The 12,562-nt window shown below is 31.7% G+C and overlaps 1 protein-coding gene across 1 annotated transcript; it reads right to left on the reverse strand.

Annotated features, from left to right (window-relative positions):
- Positions 1 to 966: 966 nt before the first annotated feature.
- Positions 967 to 4,251, reverse strand: LOC111909947 (glucuronokinase 1). The gene is made up of 6 exons (XM_023905737.3): positions 3,781 to 4,251; positions 3,088 to 3,237; positions 2,778 to 2,966; positions 2,589 to 2,705; positions 2,349 to 2,509; positions 967 to 1,334 (listed from the first exon to the last, which is right to left on the reverse strand). The coding sequence occupies exons 1-6, from the start codon at positions 4,006 to 4,008 to the stop codon at positions 1,085 to 1,087; spliced, it is 1,095 nt and encodes a 364-aa protein (XP_023761505.1). The 5' UTR covers positions 4,009 to 4,251; the 3' UTR covers positions 967 to 1,084.
- Between the last annotated feature and the right edge of the window lie 8,311 nt (positions 4,252 to 12,562).

The following is a 12,562-nucleotide window of genomic DNA, read 5'->3' on the forward strand; positions in this document are numbered from 1 at the left end:
TGTTTTTTGCTTCTTGTTGACTTTGTTGATTTTGGTGGAATAGGACGGAATTGGAATATGGGATTCCATTCCATGGCTCATATGATTTGCCAAATAGATGGAATTTATAATTCCTTCAAGTTCCATGTTTGATGAATGCAATTTGCATATTTAGAAATTTTGGATACTAGATTTTGATATACAAATATGAATACATGGAAATTCCAAACAAAAATCCTATGATACTTTCTTGTAAACAATCTATTGCATATTGGATTATCTAAAATTATCGACAAAATACTATCTTAAAATTATCTAATTTTTTCTAGACAAAACTACCGAAATAAATGATAACAAATTAGTAAAATTTCATAAAAACTATTGTATTTTGTTGTTTAATCATTAAAAGATTTGTTTTTTTGGATTAACCATTAAAAGTTTGATATTTTTTACTCAAAAAAACCAACGATTTTTTTGGAGTAATGAACAGAAGAATTATCAGAAGAGAGCTCTTCAAGTTAAGGGTTTTTTTTTTTTATTTTTTATTTTTTTTTATTAATTTTTTTTTGTTATAACTCAATTTTAATTTTTTTAATTCATTGGTTAAAACCGTTCAAAATTTTCTTTGAATAGTTAAACCGAACAAATTCCAAGGTTCTTTTATAGAATTTGAAATTTTATGTAATGTTTTTATTTTGAGAAGTGCTTAAACAAAAACAAAAAAATCTTTAATTAATTAAACCGAAAAAACCAAATTAAAATGGGTTTTTTTATGAAATTTAGCCTAACAAATTTTCAATTACAAGTGAAAATTCAAATTTATTCAAATATTAATATTGAATTTTCATTTCAAACCAACCACCGATTCCTTCCATTTCAATTTCAATTTCCTCCATTTCATTCTTTTCAAAATCATTATTGTAAAACTCCTTCATGTTTCAATTTCCTAATTCGACAAAATCCATTCCTAAATATTACACCAAAACGAACATAGAACATAGAACATAAAAACTTCATAATGTCACAATTTCTACACAATAAACCAATAAATAAAAACACCTTACACATAGCATTTAGCAACACTCTTTCAAGTCTATTCATTTTTTCATTTTTTTGATGATAGAGTTCTAATATCGATTTCATTAAGAAGAGAAGGCACAACTTTCACACTTTGAATAAAGAACCCACTCTTCTTACAAGCTTCTTCTAGAAGCTCAATTTGTGATGCTCCATCCGGGCAGAATGCCACAACTGCCCCACCACTGCCCGTGAATTTTGTAGCTGCCCCAACTCTTCTCCCCACCTCCACCATTTCTATGTTTAAACCACCAAGCGCCGCATCCCCAAACATCCTCCTGAAATACCTTTCTACTCTCAATTTTCTTTTCTTATTATCAAATTACACTTTTTATTTGCATGATATTGCTATAGGAAAAGTTCTTATATATATATATATATATATATATATATATATATATATATATATATATATTTTATTCAATTACATCCATAAAATCGGCAACTGTATTCATTTTGACCATTTTAACCTGTAAACTTGTCATCTCTCCTTCAAAGTTTACATTTTTGGCCCAAATTTTAAATTGGGAAATTTTCGATAAGTCCTAATATTTTAGGCCAGTTTATGGTTTAATGCCAATTTTTATTTTTTGAACAAAAAAGACATGATTATTTTATATTTTGCCAAAATTAACGAAACAATCCTAATTTTTTTCAACAGAATATGATAGATTATTGTATAAGATTAGATAACCAGGATTTTTCTGATCAAAAAATAAATGTTGAGATTAAACCATAAACTGACCCAAAATATTGGGATTTTATTGGAGATTTCCCATTTAAATTTTATTACAAATTTGGTCAAAAATTTACACTTTTGGCCGAGATTGCAAAATTTTGTTACAAATTCACCTTAAACTTAGGGTAAATTCGTAACAATGCACTCTAACTTCAAAAAAAAATTGTAAAAAACTAAGTTTAGGGTGAATTCATAACAAAAGTTTGCAATCTGGGCCGAAAGTGTAAATTTTTGACCAAATTTATAATAAATTTTAAAATCTAGGTCAAAAGTGTGAACTTTGAAAGAGGGATGACCTGTTTAACGGGTAAAAAGGTCAAAATGAATACAATTGTCAGTTTTAGAGACTTAATTGAATAAAAAAATACATATATAAGGACAAAAATCGATTATGAGGCCAAAATATAAGAATTCTTATGGAGATTTCCCTATTGCTATAAATTATAATTAGGTAGATTTTTTTTTCAAAGTATAATGTTATAATATGAAGAAATAAAAATAGGATGCAATAACAAACAAATCAATGAAAGTACATTTCCATTTCTTGTTTTACCTTCTTAGATCAAAGTTTTGATTCATAAGGGTAGCAAGTTTAGAATAATCTTTTTCAAGTAAAGCTGTTTTTCCTTCAAGAGCTAAGTTTGCCACTTCCTCCATTGACGATATTATAAACTTGTCTCCATCTAACCATCTTTTCCGAACTGTGCTATGCACCTAAAGTCATGAAAACTTTATTTTATAAACAAATTAATAGAAGTAATTTGCTATTTCTTGTATTTAACTATTTAAATACCTTTCCAGAATCACTTGGATTTTCAGCATAGATGAGATAAAGAGGTGGAAGAAGACTTGTATCCAACTCTGTGTAATTTCCATGCCCATATTTATCCATCTTCTCCTTATCAAAATCCTGCAAATAGATTTCATTATATTATTATACTTTAAAAACTATAAGAAAAACTATATTATTTATGTCAAATACCATGTATACAAGGCCTCCATAAACTTGAGCTACTCTGTCTTGTAAACCTGCAACAATTCCAAGTTCTTTTTCTGCATTGAGGATAAGTTGAGGTCTAATCTCCACTCCTATTTTGTCTCTGACATTGTAGAAGTCAAGAAGACAGCTAAAGGCAGCACATACAATGGCACTAGAACCAGATAACCCTGTCTGAGAGATGAAAAGGGTAAGATAGAATTTCCAAAATGATAACACGAGATTTGGGATCAAGGATCATTGGATATACAATGAAGAAGAGATAACAGAAATGGTTGAAACTTGAAAGATTTACCTGACGAGGGATGTTGGTTTCATATGAAATAGAAAAGTTGTTGTTGTGAAGATCGATCCCCTGTTCTTTGCAGTATTTGGTAAAGATTTTACAAGTTGCCATGAGGAGGCGTACACCTCCATAGTAACCTTCATTCTCCAATCGATTTGTCTGTAACACAAATGTGTGAGAATACGATTCTAGTTCTCAGTAGGAATTTCATTTCAGGAGTAAGAACAAAATATAGCAGATCGAATTGAATGATGTAAGTGTAACTACAGTTTAATGGCAGAAAACAGCCTACATTTTGACCTTTTGGATCAAGCAGAGTACCTTCCGAATTGAATACGGAATATGAAATTCGTTAAAATTCAACTTCTGAAATTCTATACTTGTAAAAAATAGATGAGAACTTTCATTGGATTTGACTCCTACAAGTTAAAATGCACCAACAGTATAATTTCGAGAAGCATCGATTCACTGTTCTCAATCTTAGCAACATTGAAGTACATCAAATCCGTCGTTTATATTCATCACCGAATCGAATTAAAATACAACAACACAGATCGAGAACCACAAAGTTCGAAAGTCCGAAAACGTAATTAACATGAAAAATGGCGAGTGAGATAGGGAAATGGATCGTAAAATAATAGATCAGGAATCAAAGGATAAACGATGCAATTAAGAAGAAGCGGAAAGCGAATTGAGGAGTACCAAGTGAGAGAGTGAAGTGAATTTAACGAGATCGTGAGTTGGGTGAGGGACGATGACGAGATCTGAAGATGGTTCCAAACGAACAGAAGCCCAAAAATTGGAGATGTTTAAGGAGATCGTACGTCCGTAATACACGTCGCTGGGATTACCGAGGAGTCCAATTCGAGCATACGCCTTGTGCTCGATTATCGCCGCCGATGGTGGTGGTGGTGCTCCATTTCCTTCCATTTTGATTTTTACTTCTTCTGTTTGTCAAAATCTTCGCACAATTTGAAGTGATTTTCAGTAGCGAAATTTGTTGAAATCAAAGATGTATCTATCTCAACGGATAGATGGATATACATGCATCTGTCATCCCCTCTCTCTCCGTCTGGAACCTACAAGGAGCCTACAAGGATTCTTGATTTCGTGACATAACCGTCGTAGTTTCGATATCGCCCACCATGCGTTCGCTTATTTTTCACTTTTTTTTTTTTGGAGTAAATTGCAAAATTGGTCATTTAGGTTTACCAAAAAAGTTATGGTCACACTTAGAATTGGTCTTTCGACTTAATTGGTCCTTCGACTTAATTGTATTTATCTTTCATCGGTTAAGTTGGTTACATGCTTATCATGTGAGGGTATATTTATTATTTTATAAGTTTTCTCAAATTATACTATTATTTATTGTTTTTATTAATCTCTCTCTCTCTCATCACCACCAACCTTTTGCCATCAACACCACCCTCAGAAGCCTTCACCAATCGTCTTCGCATTTACCCTCCTTCATATCTCTCTGCCTCAGAAAACCCACCTCTTAGTTCCACTTTTGAAACTCGTGAAACAAAACAGTCGTGATTCTTGATTTTATTTGGGATTTGGTTTCAAATATAAGAATGAATACATACTTGTAATCCGGAAAAGAACGAGGGAGATGGAGACGATGGCACACACATACTCTCTATCCTCAGACCTTAGCATAAGGGTGAGCAAAAACCGCACTGCAACTAAAATTAACCGCAAAAACCACATAAAAACCACAACCGCAATAAAAACCGATGGTGTAGTTTTCTGTTTTTCAAAAACCGCAAATTTGTGGTGCGGTGCGGTTATTAATTTTAAAAAACCGCAAAAAACCGCACCGCACCGCATATATTATACTCAACTTTTTTATTAATTATTTATATGTTAAATATAAAAAATAAGACAAGTTTGATGAATGAAAGTTGAATAAAATACTAGAAGACAAAAGTGTTGTTGTTGTTGTTGTTTTTTTTTTTTTTTTTTTTTTTTTTTTTTTTAACTTTGAAAAATGGTGAAACAATTTTAAGAAATTTATTGTTAATTACTATTGATTTGACGTTTTTAAGATATTAATTATTTGTGATTTAAGTTAATTGTCTTATACGTTATGGTTTTTTATTACACATAATATATTTGAACTCTTAAAACCGTTTGAGCTCTAAACTGTGGTTAAAAATCACACAAAATAACCGCACCAAATCCATGCGGTTAATAACCGCAACACAGAAAAAACAAAACCGCACTACAAAAATAACCGCCTAACCGCTCCAAACGGTTTTGAAAATTGATTAACCGCATTTGCGGTTAGTGGTGATGTTTTGGCTAATAACCGCACCGCACCGCGCTCACCCCTACCTCAGCATATCTCCACCCTTCATCTTCGATAAGCCTATTCATCTTTGGAAGCTTCACCATCCATTAATTACATCGTTGTCTTCGTTTGAAGACTAACACTAGGTCGTCAAATTTCATCAATATCTCTCTCTTTTGATTGCCTTCAAGGCTTCCACCCGAATCTCAATTGCAACCATTTTCTTATCAACAAGCTCTGCAACTCCACAGTGGCGAGTCTAGAACGTAAAATCATGTGGTTCACTATTTAAGTGAAACCGAAAAAAATGGTAAAAAAAATACTAGTTGCAAGTTCGGGTCGGGTTGTATAACCAAAAAAGAAATTTCAAGTATTTATAATTGTATTAAATGAGGTCTTGTATCTTGATATTAGTTGTGGGGTCAGGGCCGACGGACGGCGAGGAATTTTCGATTTGTGTAATTGTGTATCACGGTATCAACGTATACCTTGAAGCAGGAGAAGAACGACGTGTTGAGAACAAATTTTTTTTATTGTTTGTTTTTTTTTCTTTTTTCTTGTATTTATCTTATTATCTTTAACTTGTATTGGAATATTTTTTTTATTGGATTATACCTTAAATGACTTCGGTGCCTATTAAAACATAAAATGTGAGCTTTTGAAATTTTGATTTATATATATTTTGTTGCCAAAAACATTTAGGTGGTTCACTCGAAGTTTTTAAGATGAGTCACAATTTATAATTATTTATAATCTCTTATAAAAGATGGGAAAAAAGGTGGGTCAAGTGACCCACCTTCTATACACATAGACTCGCCAATGACTCCACCTGCCTTTCTAGTTCCACCTCCATATGGGGTTTCTAGATATTATGGTTGTTGTAGGAGATGAACACAGTGATACCGATATATATTCAATTTTTAGATCCACAAATTTACCCTCACCGAAGATAGGATTTGGTGATTTATATCTTCTATTTGGGGATCTACTTACTCTCCTTCCGTTCTTCTCTTTGGTACGATGAAATCATCAACATAATCAACAAGCATAACCCTTAAACTATCGTCACCACCGTTACGATTATCATCAACTTAAATAGGAAAACTTAACCCTAAACCAAAGTCTATCTCCAAGTTATTCGCATCCAGCTCCAAATCGACATTCCAATCGACATATATTGTAAATGGAGATTAACGATTTAAAGCAAGAAATCATCACATAGAGAGTTCAAGTGTTGGGTGGTGGCCTATCTTTGTCTTCTCTATCACCATAAAGACTATCATCGACCACCATACCTAAAAATCCTACACTTGTCATCATCCCAACCATACCCCACCACTATTATCCTTTTTCATAGTCGGATATCACCACCTTCATGTACAAAAAGAACCAACATCACCATCCCTATACTAGACCTTCTATCCAGATTTTAGGGAGAGAGAGGTAAGGGATGCAAACATAGAAAAGGATGGAGGTAGAGACGGAGAGGATATAGATGGACTAGGAAATAAATAAATAAATAAATAAAATAACTAAAAAGACGAAATGCCCCTAACTTTTAACGAGACCTTAGACTTAACATATGTTTTAGATGGCCATTTAAGTCAAGGAACCAATTCTACATCAAAGTTTAAGTTTTGGACCATCCGTACGTGAAAAAAAATTGGCTTGAAACTGCACTTTTTGGTAAACCACAGGGGCCAATTTTGCAATTTACTATTTTTTTCTTTGAGAATTCCATATATACCCTTCCTAAATATACAAATATAATATTTGTTCAACCAAATTTTTTAAGACTTATGGTGTTTTTGTTAGGTGCATTTTATGATGAGTTTTGATACAAAATATAATTAGTTTTTCACAAAAAAACGCAATGGAAGCTTTTAAATAACAAGTTTATTTTTGAGTTTATAACAAAACCAAACAATCTAGGATCCATTATAGAGGTTAGAATGATATTAAAGAAATAACCAAAGAGTGTTTTATAATGACAACCTTTGAAGCCATTTGAGAACACTTGAATTTGTGGTGTTGATGAAGATAGACAACTCAAAAAGTATGATTTTCTATACAAGTATCCACCATCAAGATTAAGACACTTAGAATGCTATTTTCTTCTTATATTCTTGAGTGTCTCAATCCTTTAAGTACTTAACTCAAATAAGTACTAAATTATTGGTAGCCTTTTAGAACCATGGGGAGCAAAGGAGAGAGGTTGACAAGCAACCTCCCATACTCTAAGAACTTTCAGCCATGTCCTCCAAGAGGACAAAAAATATGTAGCTATTTTATTAACCATGGTATGTTAACTTATTAACTTGATCATGGTTGACCAAAGCGTCCAATACTTTGTACATGACTTATTAAGTCATATTATATGATATAGTAACTAGTTATACTCTTTGTTAATTGTTATTTTCACAAACCAATAAGTATTCTCCAATTAAATACAAGAATTGATATTATTTATTAATAATCATATTGATAATAAATATACAAAATGTGCCAACTTGATAAATGTGTGACCCTATAGGATCATATGTTATTAGAAATATCACTCAATAATGATTCTTGGGCATTTAAATTCAGCATTTTATGCTCCTATTTTGCACTTTTATTTCATATTATTGCATTTCATTTAGGCTTAAACTCATGCATTTTTCATGTTTTTTGGGACATTCATGATATTATTTCACTAGCTCACTTATGTGATATTTTAGGGACTTTTGGAGGTGAGATCTCGCTACGGGAGGTGATTAGACGATGCATACAATATTTCATGACCATCGGAGTATCAAGGAGGAAGCTATGGAAAATTTGAAGAATGTAGCCATCCAGGGACTTCCACGACCGTGGAAATTAAAGCACGACTTTCCACAGGCCGTGTATTTGAATTCATACCATCAATGTAATTTGAAGCTTTGATCAGTTTGAGCATTCTACTTTGTTGATTTTCCACGGGTCATGTTTTCTCTAATAAAAAGTTTCACGAGCCATGGAAAAGTAGACGTGTGTTTAGTGGCAGTTTCTTACCTTTCGTAAAATCAGGTCACTGACATCAGTTCACCATACATCTTAATTTCAATTCATCTAATTATATTTATCAACTTAATTCAACCAAATATTACATATAATTCAGTTCACCCTTTATTGGACATAATTTCTTTTAACTGATTATCATATACAAGTTCATTTCAGATAATTATTGCATATAAGCACCTTTGAACCGATTATCTACTTTGGGGTTTCTTAATGACAGACTACCCAACAACTTAACCTCGTTCACTACTCTTGTGCTCAACTAGTTTATTGCTCTAAGTGACTCATTACTTCCACCCAAATTCACCAACCCCAAGACTTCCACTTTCGCTACTCCGACCTGCAAAGTACAAGTACTTCATGGTGTCGTTCAGGATCGGTACAAACAGTGTCAACTCTATCAATATGACTCCCGATTCCCATGTGATGCTTTATCCGACCACACCATAACTCCAACACTACTCCAACTCTCGTACACCGGGGTGCACGCCAACCACTTGTCACACGACATCTAGAAAGACCATGTAACTAATCACCGTTATGGATTAAGCTGTTTCAACCAAATAGACTTGTAAGGTTCTACCCATACAACCACTATACCCCGCAAAACAACCATACATCAACATAGTCATGTTAATCATACAAACTTCACGAGAAATGAAGCATGTAATAAAATTCATCATATTATCACCATGTTATAAAATAAGTCTACCAATTCATTACAACTTTAATTCAAAATGAGCATGCTAGATGAACAACCAATTCAAGCAATATAGCATGTAACAAAATGACATACCATCAATCAAGCATAACTTATGACTATGGATTTTATTAGGCATAATCATCGCAAACGAATTCAACTGGCACATATCAATCATAGCATCATATCAACAAATAGCAACACATAACCATACACAATGTGCACATAATAAGATTTACCAAAGAAGCATTAGAAATTCTAGTATGACCCTAATTTGCATCAATAATCCACTTATGAGATATAGTTTTCGGTTATGCACTAAAGTTAAGAAAATTATTGACTCATACCCAAAATTAGCGTGTCGTATCAAATTCATTAGAGTGAAAGCATCACAACAAATACATCATAGTATGGCAATAGCATAAAGCATACAATAGCATCACAAATATCATACCATCATCAAGCCCAAGTAATGAAAATGTCATCCTAATGTGAATCAAATCACCATTTACGAAATGCATGTTTCAGTTATGCACCTTAGTGAGTTAAAACTATGAACTCACCTTTATATTTGATGAGACTCCCCTTTAACTGCAAGTCTTGACTTAGTTGAAGTTCTCAAGGCTTCACCTAAAAACCATACATAACAAGAAATTAACAAATAAAGTACATGCTTCAAAAATACAGCTTCAATACTAACTTATATATATATATATATATATATATATATATATATATATATATATATATATATATATATATATATATATATATATATACTAGTGGTGTACCCGCACAAAGCGGCGACAACGCATAATTTCTTCCGGCGATAAATTTCCTTTTGAAAACATGTTATGTTCCAAGGAAAATATATTGCTAATTATTTCATTTTTAGACCAAATCCAATAACATGAAATTGGAACCAAAAACATGTCATTGGTTTGAGATAATGAGAGATACATATAAGGGGGCGATTGGCTCAACGTGTTCATAAAAAGTGAGTAAGAGTTATGTTTGTGTCTTTGTGATCATTTGATCTTAACTGTCTAAAGCCTCCATAAGGTATCTACACTTAAACAAACATTACTTTAAAAAATGTCAAAAGTTTTAACTGATATAAAATATGAACTTTATCAAAAATGTTTTCAAGGTGTAAAATCCTAACCGACGATCATTAGGTGACCACAAATATTAATGGGAAATTGGAACAAATAGCAACATACTATGTAGAAACATAGAATGGCTAACAATAATGAATCTTTTAATTTTCATATTTTTAAATCCATGAAACCTAAAAGAAGAGAATGGAAAAAAAAGTTGCACCATATCGACTGAGTTTTATACATACACAAAGTCACATACATATACAAACACACACAATCGCATGCACTTATAGTCGATGCATACAAACTTATATATGAAAATTTTCCCTTTAGCTTATTAACGATCTACATTTGTGAAATTTGCGATAAGATGGCTATTATTATTATAATTAATGTCCAGGTTACTATAACTCGATGATCTCTAGGTTCCAATAACTTGATGGTTTACCTTTTTTTAACATTTTTAAAAAAACTTAAGCACAAATGCTTTAGGATCAAAAATATCTTTATGTTTTGCAGGTGTATGATAATTCACATGAGATCTACATGCTATATTTAGGTAATAAATTGTATAAGATAATATAAGAAAACTACAAGAAAATATTAAGATTTTCAAGGTTCATAACCCCAAACTTCTTTTAAATCCATTGTCCCTAATCCATGGATTTCTATGAAAAAACAAAAACAAAAAAAGAGATATAGTGGTTATTTTTGTGAATTTCTTTGTCGAGAGAGAATGAAAGGTCCTTTATCACTAAAAATAAAACAAAGGTATAAGAAGTCATTTTTAGATTATGCTCACCAGATGTGACAAACTCCAATAAGATATTGTCACTCTAGTAAGATAAGCATATTATTTTTGCTCCTCGTTACCTAATACTTAAATTGAGCCGAAAACCAATGAAATTATATAGGTTGAACGCCCAAGTGTTAACAAAGAAGAACTACATCAATGCATAAACTTTTTGCCATAATTTAAAACCAGCTAAATACTTAAGAAGACTTCAAAAAGGTGAAAAAAAACAACAAAAAAATCCAATCTGTAGTAGCTGATACAACTTTTACATGGTAAAGAACTAAGCTAAATTTTTCTATATTTCCCTTGAATACATGTAAATAAGTGTAGATGGTCCAAGTTACATATTTTTCTTGAAAATAAGACCAACATGAAAATATGGTTAGGACATCAGATATATTGTGATCAAATACAATAAAGAAACTATATAGCTTATCTTTGACTTTATGTATATTTTCAACCAAATATGTAGTCAAGCTTTTGTATCCTGCAATTTCAAAACATTATGAACCTCATCAAAACTCGTTTCAATAGCCCCGTCTAATTAGTAATGATCATAGATCAAGGCCAACAAAAAGATAAAATTATGTAAGTTACAAATAACAAAGTAAAAAACAAAGAAATTACATACATGATGACTACAATTACTAATCATACACATTTCATGACCATCGTTTTGCCTAAAATAGCAATTTTCTGGTGGATCATACCACAAAATCACCTGTATTACCATAAATTCTACAAAATCACATGCATTACCTGATTATGTAGCGACAATATGCCTTTGAAACATATATGCTTTTGCTTTTTTCTCTCTTTTTGAAACTTTACTATTCAAAGAGAATCAATATCTAATTGCCCTTCTACATTAGATATCCGATTCTTATTTCTAGGTTGGACTTTGTTTTGGAAGCGAGACATGGAAGAAAATGGAAGGTGAATGTTTATCCATGTTTCTTTTGAACAAAATCATTCGTTTCAGTAATCGACGACGACAATGCCCTTCTATAAATCTACTTCAAAAGATTCACTTAATTGTCCTATAAATCTACAAAATATGATTTACAGTCAAATAAAGACAAATTTTTTGATCTTTTCATGTATATTGTACATATTTATACTATGTAAAGTATATTTTTATTAACTTCTATTTACCCATAAAAACAATATCAGGTCAACCCTTCAATATTGCTTTAAGTTCCATAATTGATACTTCATCTAACTGAAAGTCAAGAACCACAAGTAGATGACAAAAAAGCAAACTACTTGTGGTACCATAGAAATAAAGATCTACTTCACCGGATACAGTTAAAAACATTATATATCGTATTAAAATTAAAACTAATAACAATGTAAATTTCACTTTTCTATTTTAACACACTTAGATGTAGCTTAAAAAAATAAACATACCATTGATTTCCAAAGGTTGTAGCTTGAATATTGCAAAAAAAAATGAAAAATACAAACTAATCGTTCACTTTTTTAATTTGTAGCTTGAATCTTGAAAAATATACCAGTAGATTGGAAGAGTGCATCATCCCAGATAACAA

This window comes from Lactuca sativa, chromosome 3 (assembly GCF_002870075.4).
Source record: "Lactuca sativa cultivar Salinas chromosome 3, Lsat_Salinas_v11, whole genome shotgun sequence".
Classification (NCBI taxonomy): Eukaryota; Viridiplantae; Streptophyta; class Magnoliopsida; order Asterales; family Asteraceae; genus Lactuca; species Lactuca sativa.